The 18,614-nt window shown below is 40.9% G+C and overlaps 1 protein-coding gene across 16 annotated transcripts in view; it reads left to right on the top strand.

Moving 5' to 3' along the window:
* Nucleotides 1-319: 319 nt before the first annotated feature.
* The window catches only part of PCNT (pericentrin), a 70,094-nt gene continuing 51,799 nt past the window's right edge, over nt 320-18,614 (top strand). For 11 of the 16 annotated variants that reach the window (XM_041717345.2, XM_041717346.2, XM_072931633.1 and 8 more), the window contains exons 1-12: nt 320-502; nt 5,627-5,824; nt 7,338-7,388; nt 8,198-8,377; nt 9,125-9,268; nt 11,531-11,695; nt 11,986-14,451; nt 14,537-14,629; nt 14,840-15,016; nt 15,996-16,251; nt 18,045-18,103; nt 18,271-18,445. In XM_041717345.2, coding sequence (XP_041573279.1) covers nt 449-502; nt 5,627-5,824; nt 7,338-7,388; nt 8,198-8,377; nt 9,125-9,268; nt 11,531-11,695; nt 11,986-14,451; nt 14,537-14,629; nt 14,840-15,016; nt 15,996-16,251; nt 18,045-18,103; nt 18,271-18,445 — 4,018 coding nt within the window. In that variant the 5' untranslated portion in view covers nt 320-448. The remainder of the gene's footprint in view (nt 503-5,626; nt 5,825-7,337; nt 7,389-8,197; nt 8,378-9,124; nt 9,269-11,530; nt 11,696-11,985; nt 14,452-14,536; nt 14,630-14,839; nt 15,017-15,995; nt 16,252-18,044; nt 18,104-18,270; nt 18,446-18,614) is intronic. The other 5 variants (XM_072931631.1, XM_072931629.1, XM_072931632.1 and 2 more) reach the window with 5 other exon arrangements.

An 18,614-nucleotide genomic window follows, 5' to 3' on the forward strand; every position in this document is an offset into this window, starting at 1 on the left:
GCGCTCCCCCATTGGCCGTCCGCGCTCCCCCATTGGCCGTCCGCGCTCCCCCATTGGCCGTCCGCGCTCCCCCATTGGCCGTCCGCGCTCCCCATTGGCTGTCCGCGCTCCCCCATTGGCTGATTCCCACGCTGGGCGGGGACGGCGCTCCTTTTGAAATGGCGCTGGACGCTCTCATTGGTGGCTGCCGCGGAGGGGGCGGGGCCGGCGGCTGGCGCCGGCTTGCCCGGGGTATCCCAGCAGCCATTTAGCAGGAGTGGGCGGAGCTCGGCCGAGGAAATTCGTCCCCATTGGCCGGCGGCCGCGGTGCGTCGGGAGCTGCGGCCAATGGCTGCGGAGCTCCGCCCCGCGCGGTGCGGCCGGCGCGGCGGCGGCCGGGGGGCGGCCATGACCGAGGCTGCGCTGCCGCCGTGAGGGCGCGGCGGGCGCGAACCGGCCCGGCCGCCGCATGGAGGCGCCGGAGGAGGCGCGGAGGCGCAAGCTGGAGGCAGGCAGGGCTAAGGTGAGGGAAAAGGGTCCCGGTGCGCTGGGAGAGCTGGCAGGCCCTGCGTGTTTCGCTTTACCTGGCCCGGGTCTCGCCCCTCCGTGGCGGGTTTCGCGCCGCACTCGGAGGTGGGTGCGGGGTGCCGGCCCGGCAGTGTCCCCTACAGATCCCTTCCGGCAAGATTCTGTGTGTGGCTGGCACATTCCTGGCCCCCCATTAATGAGCAGTTGTAAGACGTCCCCAGAGGAAGGATCGCGGTGGCTCCGCAGCAGAAGTCGTGCTGCGGGGCCGGCCCGCTGCACCGGCGTGCAAACATTGCCTCGGGCCAACAGAGCAGCTGACAGCAGCGCACCCACCGCCCTTCGGGCTCTGGTTTCCGTGTTTGGTGTTTGTTTCTTCCCAGCTCTCCCGTTTTTGCCCAGGATTCGGTGTTTGTGGGAATGCTGCGTTTCCAGCGGAGGGTCCCAAAGAGCAGTGTTGGTTTATCACTCGGCCGGCTCACTCGCTTGCCTGGTGCCCGCAGGGAGAGCAGAGCGCTGGGCTCCGTTTGTTGGTTTCCAGTCATGCCGGTAGCAAACACTTCATAAGCTTTGAATATTCAGGTGTCTTCACTGGGGTGTAGTTTAGGGACTTGTGTAGCGTTCACAGGATATAAAGATAACACTCTCCAAGTAATTATTACCTGCAATCATGTGTTTAACGCTGGTTGTGTTCTAACCCCGTTAGATAAACACTTCTGCTTTGTTTCGGTAACTATGTTCAAGGAGCTGATTGGAAATGCTTGGTTATTTTCCTTTCAGCTCAGCATTTCTGCTGGGTTTTGAGTTGGTTTTGTCATGTTTCTGTTCTGGCTGTCCCTCTAGCTACAGCCCCCTCCAGTCTAATGGAATGGTGAGAACTAAAAAGCCTTATTTAGCAGGAAGTTGTGACCCATCAGATCTTTCCAGATCCTTTACTTTTTGCAGGGAACCTGTCTGGATACCTGGCTAGTGGGGTCAGAGGTGGCTTGGAGCTGTCCTGTGTGTCTGCTGTGTTTCTGTTTCAGCTGCTTTCCACCAGTGCTGTGCACAAGAAAGTCAAAGAGAGCTTTTGTGGAAGGGAGCAGGGTTGTAGCTGGAGCTGTGCTGAAGCTGCAGCCTGGTGATGAGCAGTAGAGCTCCTCCATCCCTGGCCTGCCCTCCTTGATGCTGCCATGGATTCCACACTGCCTGCTCCTGCTCAATCGTTTCTCATCTGCCTGCCCTCCCAGCCTTGTTATGTGCTGTGAGAACACAATCCTCTGCTGGAGAGCAACTGCTCCAGAGAGAGAGCTCTGAAAGGATTTCTTAAGGTTGAAAGGTTACCTTAGTATGGCACAACCTGTGTTAACATTTCTGTTAACATACATTAATTCCAGGTGCAGGACCTGTTTATGATTAGAAAAATGTGACAGACTTAGCTTGAGTAAGTTATTAGTTCCTACCTGTTGGCAAACTGTTGTTTACCAGTAAAAGAAACAAAAAAAACCAAACAGGGACTTGCCTTATGTTCTCATGTTTCAAGTTTTCCCTGCAGGGCCAGGATTGCATTTACTATTTTTTATACTGTGTGCTAAATCTCTCTTCCCATTAAAAAAAAAAACAAAAACAAACAAACAAAAAAACCCCAAAAAACCAAACCAGAAACAAACATGATTGGCAGCCCCATAAATGTTGCTGCTGCACGGAATGCTGAGAGGAGAGGGAGAGTTTTAGAGAGGCAAAGATAGATGTAGTGCTTCCTCTGCTGATTAAAATGTCACAGAAATCTGTTCCTTGGCTGGCAGATTGTGGGCACCAGACAGCTTTCAAAAAGCACCCAGGTGACATTTCCCCTTTCTTATTCCTCTGATTTTAATTTTTCTGTTTTTCTTTCTGCTCCCCTCCTCATGGATGCAGCACAGTTTTGAAAGGGAGGAAGAACCATGAGCAAGTGCAGGTTCTCCTTGCTGTGGTGCAGCCTGGAGCAGCTTAAGGAGACCCATCTCTGGTGTGACACAGAAGTGTTCAGTGTCCATCAGATCAGCTTTCTGAACCATCTCTAGAGGAGCTCCTGGCAGCAGGGGACAGGAGTGAGGCTGGCTTGTGTGTTAGAGGCCTCTGTTGTAGCAACCTGTGCACTGATGTAACTGCAGTTTGATGCTGCTTCACTCTGGAGGGCTTTTTGCCTCACCCCCACCCTCCAGAAATGAATTATTTCATCTTCCGCATCCTTAGATTTTAGTCTGCTAAGCAATGACTTGGCAAAGAAATATGATCTACATGTTCTCCTTTTCATTATCAAATGTTCTTTTTCATTCTTCTTGCATTATTCTTTTTCATATAGGAATAAAAATTCCCTTATTGAGATGCATTTAAATGATCACCTAATAATATTTATAATGTAACTGTTATATTTATAATGTAACTGTTACATTTATTGGAGACTGTAATTGGCAGCTAAGTACCTGACTGTATCAGGTACCTCAGATTCCTGTTTCTAACAAATGCAATGCTGATAGCCAGGGTAGTATTTGAGAAACAGAACAAGCCTAACTATTCAGTGCTGCTTTTTTCTCCTTGTCTGTTTCTACCTCACATTAATTAGTCTGCATGTTGACCACCTGTGCCTCTACTTCCAGAGCTCTCTGTGCCACACTCAGGTGTGGCAAGTTTTGCTCTGCTTCCATTTTATAGTTAGGACCTTAAAAATGAGTGCAGGTTTTCCAGGAAGTTTTCTCATCATTTTGAGGAAGGTCTAGAATATGTTTATTGGTTTTGTCTAAGAGCACTTGTCGGTTATGTTTGCTGTATCCAAGAGCTGGACTAATGTTTATTTTAACAACCTCTTTTCTGTTTGGTGCTGATGTGGTTTTCTGCTCTGTTCTGTGTTCTCTGGGTGTTGGTTTTGATGCTAATTTCTGAAGCACATAAAGTAATACATCAACTTTTAACCAGCCGGTCCTGGTGAAATGAAGTTGCAGTGCATTGGTACCTGTAGAAAGGTGTCCTTGTGTTCTAGCAGCTGCTTGGGGTGCTGTGCAGGACCGTGCTCTCCGGGCTCCTGTGGCAATGCTGCATCTTGGTTAAAAGTGAAGCTTTCACATTTGCATTGCTTCTAGAAAGCAAAAGGAGGGTTGAATCATTCTAAACAGGCGTGAGGGATCTCACTGTGATGAGGCAGAGGCAGTTGTGTGTTACTTTCTTCACATTCACACTCACTACTTCAGATTGGATGGCTGTCTGTGAATTTGAGATTCTCTTACGACAACACTTTATGTAGCTGATAAAGGCTTTGGAAACTGGATATTGCTCTAAATAGAACTTTTTCCATAAATCTGGAGCGTGTTTGAATCCAGCCACTCCAAGTCCAGTAGTTTGCTATATTTTGGTGTAGCTAGATATTTTTGCATGTAATGTATTATGATTTTATGTGTTTAGTGCATGTGAATGGAACAAAGCAAGTTTTGTTTTCCTTGACCTGTACATTTAAAAATGTATAGTGTTTAGGTGTTCGGTCATGCCAAGTCTTGATTTTTTCATATGAGATACTTGGTCTCCCTTCATGAATCAGTAAGTGCTCTCTGTAATGCCCACTCTCTCTGCCTTTCATCTTTTCTGCTTGTTTTACTCCTGTTTTCTCTTTTTCCCTGCTTCAGCAGTTTTCTCTACTCTCCATTTTTCTGCAGGTTTCCTCCTACCCTGTTTCCCCATGTTACCAGGTTAATTAGTGCTGTAGCTATTTTTGACACACATTGCCATCAGTAAGTGCTGGAGTTGACACCTGGTTTCAGAGGACAGTATTTGTATCCCATTGCAGCTTTATGGTCTGTTCATCCTGCTTATTATGAAAGGCACAAGTCTGGCAACCTTCACTTAACCTGCATTTCAGTATTACTAACTGTAGAAATTACAGAAGGCAATCTTAAAAATAAGTTTTTTGTACATAAGAATTTTATCAACTCATAATAAATTGATGTCTTTCTGCAATGTGCCTTTTAAACAGGCTGCTGGCTGTAGCAGATATGTGAGTCTGCACCTGTTGAATAGCTAAGCTGTCAGGTAGAAGTTCCTGTAAGGAGAGGGGACAGAACTAGATCCTTTTCACAAACTGAATGAGAAGAATGGAACAAGATTTTTCTGCAAGGTGGCTGTTTGACAGGAAAACAAAGCTGTTAAGCAGTGGGTTTTCATATGTATTGCAGGTAGAACTTGGCAGTGATGTTTACATCCAGTCATCAGTTAACTATCTGTTTTGTCTCATCCCAAGGATATAACACTGCACTTGATAATCTGTGATCTTAACCTTGAAGAAGTCTTTTTCCTTATGAGAAGGATATCTGGATTTCTGCTGTGGGGGAGATGTTACTTGGAAATGCTGCCTTAACGCAATACTAGAGTTGAAAATAACAATAATCCTTTTTAAGCTGTTTAGGGTGTTAGGGAGAGTTGGGTAATAAATTGTCAGTGACATTCTTTACAAGTCCCTGGGGCTTTGTAGAGCTGTGATAGCCTGATAAAGTAGAGCATCTGATTCTTCAACAGAAGAAATTAAAATGACCTGGCTTAATTGATTTTCTATTTATGTACTGGAGGCTGCTTTCTGGCGAAGAAGTTTTGCTGTGTTCTCTTAAGGGGGTGGCAGGGAAGGAGCATTAAAATTAACGGAAGTGAATCCTCATTTCAAAGCTTACGCTGGCTAAGACCTGTTTAGATGTATTTGTAGGGGTGTGCTGGTTCTGGTACCATGACAAGGGAGTTCTTGTTTTTGCTGGTCTTGCAGAAAGACTGCTCAATTATTATTTTTTCCTAATGCTTCTACTATATTGACAACTCGTTCCTTTAGTAATTTGTCTTGCTGTAAATCTGCATTATTATTATTGACACACAAAGTTTCACTGAGTAAAACTTTGATTCTTGTGTGGAAATGAGCCTTTAGTGCTGGTGTGAGATTTGTTGCTTAATGGCACAGTTATCCAGTATGTTGTGAATGTGTGGCAAGCAGGCAGATAAAGCAGTTTTTCTGCAGATGTATATATTTTATCAAGACAGGAGCTCTGTCACCCATGACTGTGTTAATCTTGTGGTCCTGCTACTTTTTCCTTGCTTACCTCTCCCTGTACCTCTTGCAATCTTTCCTGAACAGTTTGCTTACTTCAGACAGCGAAAAGCAAAGGGCGACGTCGCGCAGTCGCAGAAAAAGGCGGCGAAGAGGAAGGGCTCGGCTGTCCACGCGCATGACCTTCCGAAGGAAGAGCACCCAGTAGCAGCCAGAGATGCTGGCAAGGGCCTAGAGGGTCAGGCTGAAGACACCAACCTGCCAGAGGCAGCAACAGAGGCACAGGTAAATTTTTGTATTTCTTGCCTTCACTCCACTCCCTCTGCAGGTAACAAGTGTTGCAGGTGGTAGTTTGACTCAGTTGAGTGTTAGCTCACTGGCCACTAGCTGTCCCTGGGAGGTAAGTGAACTGGTGTTATTTTCACTTGTAATAGTTAATTCTCTAACAAAGTAATCTCATTTACTAAGGCATGTCCACAGTATGGCCTGGGCAGCTGTTATTGCCCAGGAGCTGTTAGCCTCCTAAATTAAAGCTTTTCACCTTTCACTGCCATGGTCTTCTCTTTGGGCAGACCTATGGTTATGTGGCTGTGAATTCATGAAATGGCAAATCTGGATTGGGAGATCAACAGATTAAAAACTGTCAGGACCTTGTAATGCACACCATTCACTTGTATCACTTGGCTGGCTCAAATATGCTTAAATTATAGTTTTTTGAAAAACTATAATTTATTCCAGCAAGCTCTCAGTAGCCATTGTAAAGCCAGCATAGATGTTATTTCCACTGATTTGTTTGAGGTGTGACTCTGCTTGTGTCTGATGTATTTTGGTGTGTATGTACTGATGGCTCTCTAAAGGAGTCATGTTCTCTGTGGAAAGAATTTTGGGGAGTTGGTGCCTTGTGCACCAAAAGCATCTCACCAGATGTTGGTGTGTTTTCACAACATACCAAAGTAGCATCAAACTAATGTGTTTGCAAACCTGCAACGATGGAGGATAAAATTTGTGCGTGTTATCTTGCTTTCTGTTGTGAGGGTATCCCTTATGCTTTTAGGATATCTTCAACAAAATGTTAGCATTGCAAAGGTTTTTATGAAGCTACACACTGAGGAAAAATATAGTGTTCTGTCACTCAGCCACAGAGTGTCCTTGCTACATTTGTGTGAGCTTAAATTAAAAAAAAAAAACAAAAATCACTTATTGCTGCTAAGCAGCTTTTTTCCAAATACTGGTTTGTAAAGCAACTGGAATTCTAGGTTACCTGGAGAGGGTGCCTCCAGGGAGACAGTAATCATTGGGAACTACTTCAAGCAGACTCAAAATGCAGAGAGAGCTGTGGACTGCCTTTTCCAAATAATGCCATCGTGATCTTGATCTTGTCAATTTAGTGAGAGTAAAACCTCTTTCAAGGTGTTGAGCTATGTTAAATCTGTGTGTCAGAAGAAGGTGTTGCTTTTGTGATTACTTGAATGGTTTCAGCATGTGTGTTAAATAATCTCCTGTCCGTTTACTAATTTTTAGTAGTAGAATAAAGATTGTTTGCCAGCTACAACAGCAGAGGATCAAGCATTGAATCAGTGTTGAGGCTTAGCCCTACATTTAAGTGGACATTATAATACTTTTGTTTGTTTAGTTCATTTCCCCATGAAAGACCAGCTGGATTTATCATAAAATCAGTTTCTCACAACACAGACCTTTCTGGTTCATGCTTAAGATGCTTCCAAAATAATTCTGGTTTTCCTTATTTTTATTTAAAATAGCTGTGGTTTAGCATTTGTTTTATTTGTTTATTTACCAGGGCAGCACTGATTTGTTTAGCTGGGAGCCACTGGATGATCATGCAACTGAAGTAAGTGTGAAAAGGTGTATCTTTAGTAAAAGATGCTGGGTAGACCTTAAAGAAGACTGATAACTTGTTGCTAAAATGATTGTTATCAAATATGATGAAACTGATGCGATGTCACTGTTTTATGGTATAAAACAGGCAGTTTTCTGTACACATACTGGCTGTGAAAATTGGTTGGTAAGAAAACTGGGTTTTGTAAATTCAGATTTTGCCCAGAGAAATTTGAGTGTTTTTAATGTTTCCAATTGATACTTGGGTTCATCTTTCATTATTTCATACAATACAACCAAAAAGTATTAAAAATAAAATATGAGATACTGTATCCTCTATGATGATTGTAACAATGTTGCTCCTAAGAAACCACAGAAATTTCATTTTAATTGGAGAGCTTTAACATTGTTGTTTCTTATTTGGGTGGACTGTTCTCCTGTCAGATGGATGTAAAGCCTTAGTTTAAATTGGTAGTATTCTGCTTCCTTCCTCACAGCTTGAGGTATTTAAATCCCAATACATGCCAAAATGTCATGTTGCCACCATTTGGTGCTATAGAATCACAAAACTTTTACTTGACTTTTGTGCCTTAAACTATCATGAAAATGTATTATCTATGATAATTTTTAATTTGAAATTTTTAAGCCTTAAGGGTTTTATGTATGTAATGTTTCTATTAGATACAAAGTCCCAGCGTTGAGTTACTTTTAAATTAGAATTTGCCCAGGACTTAACCTTAAAGCTGAATTTGTTTTCAGACTAATCACAAACCAGAAATGGTATTTTTAGTGAATAAGTGCATTTCTGTTTCCTTTATAAAGAAAGATAGGATAAATTCTGCTGCAGAATACAGCGAGGCTGATGCTCAGATGTGTCAGGCAAGGATAGCTGAGCTGGAGAGCAGGCTGCTGGAGAAACAGGAAGCAGTGGAAAGACTCACTGTACAGATGGATGAGCTGCAGGACCAACTCACCCAGCACAACGATTCCATGCAGCTTCAGGTATGTTTGACAGAATTGAGTAATGGGATAATAGTACCTTACTTTAATCCTAAAAATATTTAGGCCACTAGACTGAAAAACCTATTGGTTTTTAGTGAGAAGTACTTCACCTGGCTAACATGTAGTGCAACTCTTCCAGAATATTAAAAAAATAATATTTTGCATGCCCTTTCTCTAGCAGTTCTATGTAAAGGTAAATTATTACCAAGTGCTTTCTAAGACTAGTTAATTTCCCCTTTATATGTTCTTTTTCTCATTCTTGGATTGGGGAAATACACATTTCTTGTTGGTGAAAAATAAATTAAAAGATAAATGTGATTAACACAGAATAGGATTAATGTATCCCATCTCATTAGCTTCCTCTCACTTGACTGAAGGGAATTGCTGGCAGATAGAAAACTATTTAGGGTGTACTAAATATTCATTATATCCTATCTGAAAACTTGATTCCTTTTTACATCAATAAAAGCTACAAATTTGGATGTAAAAATACCAATTTCATTGCTGGTATCCCATCATTTGTTTTTAAAATCACTTTTGGTTAGGTTTGTCATCTCTGAGATCAATTTAAGACTCCTCTTCCATCATGCTTGCCATCGTGTTTGGACACAGACTTTGGTGCAAGTTGTATAAAACTGAAATGTAACTACAGACTCTGTAATGGCTCTGCATCAAGAAAAGCTTCTTGGTTCCAAATATGTTAAGAATAACTTAATACTAAAAGTGCACTCCTTCTGACCCCTGTAGGAAACAACAGTTCAGGAGCAGAATGAAATCATCAGGAAGTTAACAACCTGCCTTCAACAGGCCAAGAAAGACCGGGATGAGCTACAGGAGGAGGCTTCACGTGTGGCTCATCAGATCCATGATTTACAGCTCCAGTTACATCAGGTGTGCCTCTCCTCCAGTTTGCATGTCCTGACAGAGACTGCAAGAAGAACTTTAGACTGTGAATGTAAAAACATTGAGCTGATCATGTAGCTCCTCACAGTTCAGTTTGTAGCACAGCAGTGAAAATGACTGCAGGACAGGGTTTTTTCCTGGTTGCTATGGGGAAGTCCTGGAAATATCTTCAGATTTTCCACTTGCTTGCATCATGTTTTGAAGGTCATTGCACTTCTTTGTTCATCACTTAAGCCCTTGTTAAGGAATTTTGCACGATGTTGTTAGTGATGTTATGGGTTGAGTGCAAGCATTAGACAAGGCCTGCCTTAGGTTCAGATTTTTTAGGTAAGGCACTAAACTGCTCTGTCTCATGAGTTCTTAAGAACTGCAGATCAAGTCTATCATAAAATGAGTTATTTACTGAATAGGCAGAAGATGAACAGACAAATGGCCTTAAACAGGTTACAACAACTACTAGTAGATTACATAAAACAGTGCACGACATAAAGATACCTATGTTATAGCTAACAAAAAAATATTATAGATTAGGAGTTAATGTAACTTATCACCAAACTAATCGTGAGGTACAGAGATTGCTTTCACTCAACCCCCAAGAGAATAACCACAAAGTGGCATCCCAGCTTTGGGGAAGGGCCCCACACGTTTCCACAGAACATGCAGAAGACTTCTGCCTTGTGAAAATTTGGTGTAGTTTTTATAGTTTGTGGAGTTAAGTGTCTGTCAGTCAGAAATTCTAGCTTATCTTCCTTCAGTCTCTCTCCCAAGGCAAGATGTTTATTGTCAGCTGGGAATGCCACCTCCGTGATGCCAGAAATATCTCACAGACAGATGTCTGGCCTGAGATATTTCACCAATTAGCAAATTCTTGTGAGGGGAAGAATGCCCTGAGCTATTGCACCAGCTGATAGGCAGAACAGATCAGCCCTTCTGTGGTGGGGGAATGTCCTGCCACAAGTGGTTTGTGGCATGTACACAACTGTTGCTATATAGTTTGGGTTTGCATGTGATCATTCGTTCTTTGCCAGAGAAATCTGTGAGTTTCTGCTTGGGCAGCTGGAACATCTCAACTGTTAGACAGAAACTTGCTGTGCTGAGGTAATGTGACTTGGCTCAAATAAAGAAAGTTTAAAATGACACAGAGGAACCTGGTTCAGTGCAACAGGTTGACCATGGATCTAATCCCTGGATAATGAGATATACTGCAGCCTTTCTCTGCTTTAAAATGTATTTTAAAAAGTGCTTTTTTCTTTCTTGGTGATGCTCAGTGTCCTAGTGGCTATTCTTTCTGAACCTATTTATTTGTTGCCCTAGGAACCTTGTAGTATATGTCAAAGAGAAATGTTTCTGTATAGTAACTGTTTCAGGTTTGCAGGATATGGGATTGCATATCTTAAAAGTCTGGATAGGAAGGGAAAGGGGTTAAAAAAATTTAAAAAATAAAACTGAGACTTTTTAGTCCAGGAAATATCTTAAAGAAGTTGCTTATGCCCTGAAAAGTATCTGCTAAACGAATTTTTGTAAAATAACAAAAAATACTGCTTTCTATCTATAGTTCTGGTTGCAACAGCAAAATGTGGTAAAAGTGAAGGCTACTCAACAGCTGTTTGGGATTTGCACCATAAGCCATTGAAAGACAAGGATCAAGCCTCAACAGCATTTCAGGCATATTCTAAATACGTCTAGTGAGATGATGCACTTTGTGGAAAGATGTCAACTTTGATAACAGAGGAAAGCATTAATACTGTCTTCCATAGTCTTCCTTGGTTTTAGCAATATACTGAGAAATATATGTTAAATAAAACATATTTTATATTATCCTGATGGGAGAAATGTTTCCCTTTCATTTGAAGGGATGTGGAGAAGAAGAAACCAACCTTTAGTAATGAGCTGTAAATCCTTTGCAGGGAAGACTGGTTTTGTTCATTGTCCTCTTAATGGCATGTCCAGTCCATTGGAAGTTCTGCTTTGTATTGGAGGAATTCAGTATGATTTATTATGCTAGATTTATAGGATCATAATATTAGAAAATTCACCATAGGGATGAATTATCTAACATTTGCATCTTTTCAGTATATAATACTACCTAAAACATAACAAGTGTTGTCTACCTTTTCAGGATGATTTTTATTCCTGGAGAATGAAAGATTTAGGGTAAATCTGTAAATATATTTGCTTACAGTGAGTTTTGTGTATGATTTGTTTGGATATAAACTTTCTCTTGACTGTGAGTTCCTTTTATGTGTTCAGGTTACTGAACTACTGAGGAGTAAAAGTCTCAGGAAAAACGAAGGTTTAGAAGCCCAGCAGCAAATGTCCTTGTTTCAGGATCGTCTCAGAGAGCAAAATGCACACTTAGAGATACTGCGTGAGAAAGCACATGACCTGGAAGTGCAGCTGGAGTCTTCTCAGAAGGTAAAAACATACCTTTTTTTGTTAAATTATTTCAACTTTGGTGGTAACTCAAATTTGCTGTAATGACATATTCTTGAAAAAATCTTTTTATATAGAAATAAATATATAGAGATTGTGATTACTAACATACATTAGTGAAACAACTTAATGTCTGGTTTCCTTTAAGAGTGTAACTAGTAGTGCCATAAATAGAAACATTAAATGTTGTTATTTCTGAATGCAAATTAAAACCATGAGGTTTAAGGAAATGAAATCATGGCATATTTTATATGTAATGTTTTATTTTTAAGAATACCAAAGATAAAGAAAATCTGCTTGCCCAAATGGAAGAGGATATGAAAGATTCAATGCAAAAGCTATACAAAAGCATAGATGAAAAAGAACAATTTATTAAAAGTCTTCAAGATCTACTAACATCAGAAAGATTTGGTTTGTCTATACTACAGCACACACTTTCTCTCCGAGACTCAGAAATAACAGAATTAAAAAAAGAAATTGCTTTATCCAAAGTGAAAGAACAGCAACATATTGAAGAACTGAAAATCAGTCATGAGAAGGATATTTGCAGACAGTTGGATAACTTGAGGAATGAGCTGGAGAAGTGCCACAGAAGAGAGATTGCAGAAGCCAAGCAGGTCTATGAAGAAGAAATTATTTTAAAATATAAAAATGAACTCGAACAGTTAAAGAAAGAACTCTGTGCTTTGAATTCTGAAGAACACATTCAGAATTTGAATGGCATAATAATTGACTTAAATGTAAGGCTTCGAGAATCTGAAATTAGTAAAGAAAATTTGAGGAAGAAACTTGAAAACCAACAAGAAGGCTTTAAGAGGGAAAAATCTGAAATGGAAAGTAAATACAAGGATGTAATTGATGGCCTTAAGCATCAACTTTCTTATGCAGAAGAGCAAGTGAAGGAATCCCAGCGATATAAAAAAGAAAAACAGTCCTTGAATGAAGAGATTCAGAAACTGAATTCCTACATCCAGGAATTAAATGAAAAGCAACTTTATGAGGCTAAAAAACCTATAGATGTAAGGCAAAAGCATGATGGAGAGATTGTCTCCAATAAAAAGTTACTGGAATTGAGGGAAAACCAGATTTTACCAGGGATGTCTCAGTTGCAGGGAGCGGATCTTGAGGAGATGTGGGACAGAGCAAACCTATCAGAAGGTAGAGATGAGCCAGTGCTTCAGCCAGAACTGGAGTTCCAGTATGACTCCTCAAGGGATCAGTTAGAAGAAACAAAGAATTTAGAGATCACGAATGTTAATGGAAGCGGTGAAGGGGAGAACCTGTCTGAAGGACCCTTGTCAGAGCTGGGGCTTTTCAGTGGTGATGAAGGTATATTGGCTAAATACCTCGTTTCCACAGAAACTCCAGAAGACTCCTATGGTTCCAGCTCTTCGGAGGGCCATGCCATCGAAGAGGGCAGATGCAGTATGTATGGCTTAGATAACAGTGTGCTCCTAGAACCCGGCAGAGATTTTGTATCTTCTCCATTAAACTCTAGCCTTGAGGAGGGGACGTGTCTTAGTGGCTTGGCTCAAGACATTTTTGAAGGAGCAGAGGTGAGAGCAGAGGCCTTTGTTTCATGTGTGTCAGATGGCTCCCTGCAGCAAAACAAAATTGGAGAGCACAGTGACATAGAGGATGATGAAGTGATGTGTTTGGCAGAGAGACATTTGAAGCCAGCTGAGCTGCTCCATCAGGAGTCAGCCTTGGAAATGCCTTATCAGGACACCCAAGAAGCTGTTGGAAATTGGGAAAAAGCCATGTCTGAGCTCTCTCATATGCATGCAAAACTGGAGGAAGAACATGAAGCACGGATCCGTTGTGAAAAAGAACTTCTTCGGAAAATGGAGAAGGAGAAAGAACTTGAAAATAAACACATGCTTCTAGTAAAGCAGCAGCGTGAGGATGGAGGCCAGCCGGCTCTCACACAAGTGTCAAACTCCTCTGTCTGGCTAGAAATGGTGAAAGACCTCCAGGAGGAAAGAGAAATGTTGATGATGCAGCTGCGAACTCAGGAGCAGTTAGTGAGAGATGCTCAGGAGCAGAAAACAGCTTCTGATTCTGTGACAAACGAAGTGCAGGATCTTTTTGGCCGCCAGCTGGCAGCTTTGCAAAGTCAAAGGGATGGAATGGAAAGCCAGCTTAATGCTCAGAAGGCTAAAAACCAGAGAATAGCAGAGCTGTTGAGTCAGAAAACCATATCTGAAGGGACATTGCTAAAAGAACTGGAGTTGCTCAAAGCTGAAATCAATAATAAAGAACAAAATTTAGTACTTTTATTGAAGGAAAAAACAGCCTTAAGAGAGAGACTATCTAATGTGGAGGAGGATCTATTGAAAGCAGAAAAAGCACTAGCAGAGAATGCTAGCATGCTTGATGACCTTGAGAAAAACATCCATGAGCTTAATGCTGAAATGAAAAACATCAAAGAAATACAGGAGTGTGAAAGACTGAGCTATGAAGACAGGTTAAACATCAGCAACCAAGAAATTAATAAACTTACTGCTGAAATAAAGGAAAAGACTGCTGAATACAGTGAGGAAAAAGGCCAGTTGACTGAAGAAATTGCCCAGTTGAAAAAGGCTCATTTGGAGCTTGAGGCTCGCTTGCAGGAGTCCTGTCAGGCTGCCCAGGAGGCTCAGTCGAAGATGGAGAAGCATTACAGAGAGGAAATGGATAAGATGGAGACTCAGCACCTTGCTGAATTAACTGAAGTGAGTTTGGCACACGAGAGAGAGGTAGGAAACCCTGATAACTGCAGGAGTCATGGAATTTTGGAATGCTTAAGGTAGCCATTGCAAATGTTTGTATGCCTGTTTTCAGATTAAAGAGTTAAATGCTGAAATACAAGACAAAGTGGAAGAACAACAGAAGTTGGAAGAAAAAAGAAAGGAAGAGATTGCTGTAATAAAAAAGGTACATGCTGCAATTTGGTTTATTTTGGAAAAATAATTTTGCATTGTCATATGAGCAGTGTAAACATTTTAGAGACGTGAAATTCTTTTTATTGTTTTTTTTCCGTGAAGTTTTTGATTTGGGGTCAGGAGGAGTGAAAATTCTTATTCCATAATTAGGGCTAAACAAGCATATTTTGAAGAAAGCTTTTCATCTGAGTATTCTCTGCAGGTTCATGAACGGGAGCACGATCGGGAAATCTCTGAGCTGGCTGCTAAACACTCAGAGGAAATGGAGAAGCTCCGTGCTGAGCTCAAGGAGGAACAGAGGCACCTTTTGGATGAACTCCGGCAGCAAATGGCAGCCACACACAAAGCAGAGCATGAGCAAGCTCAGCTTCAATCCCAGGTAAAAACAGGGAATCTCACAGTGATTAATATAGTTCTTAGCTGACTTGATCTCTAGCAGACACAGAAATCAAGGAGCCTTCTCCTTAATTTTTGTGGATATCACACGTGCTCTTTCACACGCTGCTGCAGCCAAATGAAAAGGAGTGTTCTCTTGGTGGGTGATAATAGATATATTTTAGAGGAGTTCTCCAGAATCTTCACTTTATATTATATTTTATTTATTTTATATATATTTTAATATATATTTTAACATTAATTATATTTTAACATTCATTCTGAAGAGAACTGGATGTTTAAATAAATGATTTTAAGAGAGAAAATACAGCTCTGTAATTTTTTGTCTTGGCAAGTTTAAAGTCAATTTTATAAAGTATATAAACCCCTCCCACTTTTTAATTATCCCACTATTAATAATTACAAATCCTTTCTTGCTAAGCTGAAGTGTGAAAACATGACTTTTACATCTATACATTTCCTGGGTTTTTGAACACTTCCACTAAATGCAAGTGAAAAGGGAAAGAGTATGTCTAGTGTTAGGTCTAATTATAACCTTTTGGTACACTGGTTAGTTTACTTAAGAATTGAGGAGTGGTGAATTTTATTTCTACTTCTCCAATATCACTTAGAACTTTAGTTTGTTAACAAATTATAACCAACAGCAAACATAAGAAATTCTTTCAATAGACAGTGATGAGCTGGAGTGAACTTGTGTTCTACTTTGATGTGAGGAAGTGGACAGATACAGGATATTTTGTAGGAAATTAAGAGGTAGGTAAGGAAAGCCTTTTACATTGCACTGAAAACATTCAAATATCATTATAACAGCTTATTTTAAGGATTCTTGCCACAAAGAAACATTCTGCAAGTACAGAAAGGCAAAACTAGATGGGTTTAACTGTCAAAACTGAAACTAGTAATGAAAAAGTGAGCACATTTCATTAGAGGGGAGGGAGAAACCCTTTTTTACTCCACTGCAGACACTGCACAGCCTTGAACTGGAAGCTTTACGCCTGACCTTAAACAATATGCACACCTCTCAGCTGGAGCTTACACAGTCCAACTTGAGGAAAGAGAAGGAGACTGCCCTGATGGAGCTGCGGGAGATGCTCAATGACAAACGTGCTCAGGAGGTAGCCATTCTGCAAAGCCGCCACCAGCTGGAGTGGGAGAGGATCAAAGAACAGTGTCTGAAGGAAAAAGAAGACCTTAAGTCCAAGTATCAGCAAGAGCTAGGTATTAAAACTGGGGAATAAGCATTTTCTTCCTGCATAGATTCCTGTCTTGGTGTAGAGCTGGCCTGTGAATGGCAGCTGGTGTTACCTGTAATATGGGCAGGACTGCCATGTGCAAGAGTGCACATTTTATATATGAAAATGAAGCTGTGAAGACCTAAGTTTAATTGTTCTTCATCTGTCAATTAGTGCTAAACTGAACTACTTTCTTTCAGGAGGCTTTAGACCAAGTTCTCATGAAGAACTTGATCCATGCAAAGAGTAGAGCCTTATGTTTTGTCAGGGTTTTTCTTGCCCTAAGTCAGCACTCTCTTATTTTTCTGAGAAGATGTGTGAATGCTTCCTGGCTTACCCTCTCAGTGTTAGGAGTTGAAAGGCTCAGTGAGAACCTGTAGCTGGGTGTCATTTGAGCTGCACTTCCTATAAGACTGTATTTTGGTATAAGCAAGAAGGCAGTTGCATCTCATAGTACTGAAGGCCTGCTAATGATGCTCTTGGCATTGTTTGGAAAATTTCCCCCTTTCCAGGTCAGACCATTTTTGACCTGTATGGCAGAGCTTGAGGGATTTCTGGACAAAGGTGAATCTTGCAGCACCTCACTGAAGAAGTTTAGAGAATCACAGGCTGGTTGAGGTGGAAGGACTCTCTGGAGATCACCTGCTAGAGCAGGTTCACCCAGAGCAATTTGCACAGGTTTGTGTCCAGGCATGTTTTGAATATCTGCAGAGGAAAAGGCTCCACAGCCTCTCTGGGCAGCCTGTTACAGGGCTCTGTCACCCTCACAGTAAAGTTATTCCTTGTATTCACATGGATCCATGGGGAACACTGCTAGTTGCAGGCCTCCAGCTAGACTGCTCATCACAGTCTGAGCTCTGAAAAAAGGTTTAGAAGCCATTTCTTTAGTTGTCCTTCCCTAAGAGAAAGAGAACATTAATTTAAGGGTGTCTCTTTTTGACCTAAAAGTAGGAAGCCATTTGTTACCACTAGTAGTGTAGTGAGTTGATAGCGCTGATAGTGGGATCTGGGAGCAGGAGGAGGTCAAGATGCAGTTCTTAATATCAATACTTTAAGGTGTGTTTTACCAATGTAACTTAATACCAGTTTAATCTCTAAGTTTTCCTTTCCCATGGAAAGACTTGAAATAATGGTTGCATATTATAAACTATTATATATTATAAATAAGCCTAGGCAACATGGCTGATAGGCCTTTACAGGGTTCCTGCAAATTAAAAAATGGGCCAAACAATAAGCTGGAATTAATCAAGGGAGGAGCTGGAAAGGAAGAATCTGTTGGTGTCAGTGATAACTGAGCAGATAGTGGCATCTGTCTTGTAGTCTTTTTTCCTAGACATTTGTAGAAGAAATTTGAAGTTTCCTACCTGCTGCTACTGGTAGGCTTTTTCTTTGTGGAGGTAATTCTGTGCTCATAGTGGTGTGCAGTGAAATGTTGAAATGACATCAATAGTCATTTGAATTTGTATCTTTACGGTCATTTTTCTTTGTAGTATCATGTTCTCTGTAGACTTAAGGAGGCTTTACTAATTAAATTGAACTTGAACTTTCTGAGTTGTCTTTGCAGCTCTAAGTTCTACAATGCTTGTTTTTTAACATGAAAGTGAACTAGTGGGATATAACATAACAGCAGGTGTGGATAGAACCCAGCATCTTACTCTGCTCTATGCCTGCCCATTTAAGTCCTGAGTTTGATGTTGAAAACTGTAATCTCATCCATATTTCTACTTACCATTTAATACTTTTTTGTGTAAATTTATTAATAAGTACTTTATTTCACAGTTGACCAGAGAAAGAAAATAGAATCGGAAATGGAAGAGACACATGTCCAGGCACTAGAGGTACAAATTCTGTTCTTTATACAAGAAAACAATAAAGATCCTTTCCGAAAACAAGAGCTGGTACAAGGCCCAGATCTGCTATTGTAAAGGACAAATAAACAGAGAAAAAAAATAATTAATTTAATAAACGTGTTTACTTTAGTAAAATGCGTGTTTTACTCTCTTAGACCCTGAAAAGAGACTGGAAATTAGAGTCTGATAGACGTTTACAAAACGTGTGTGAAGAACTGTGTGAAAAACATCAGGCTGAGATGATTGCACTGCAGAAGTCTCTGGAAATGGATTTGGAAAAAGTCAGAGCAGAGCTGGGGCTTCTTTCCGTTGAGAATGTACAATCTAAAAGTAAGTATCATGCTCTGGGAGGCAGCTGTTTTATTGAACAGAGACACAGCTAAGTGATTTTATCAGATGTATAAAAGTAAATACAAGCTGTATTTATGTAGACTTATTTAAAAACCGGGATGATGGCATGAGACTGTCTAGACAACAGGTTGTAAATGAAAAATGGTTT

The sequence above is a fragment of the Taeniopygia guttata genome, chromosome 7 (assembly GCF_048771995.1).
Source record: "Taeniopygia guttata chromosome 7, bTaeGut7.mat, whole genome shotgun sequence".
NCBI lineage: Eukaryota > Metazoa > Chordata > Aves > Passeriformes > Estrildidae > Taeniopygia > Taeniopygia guttata.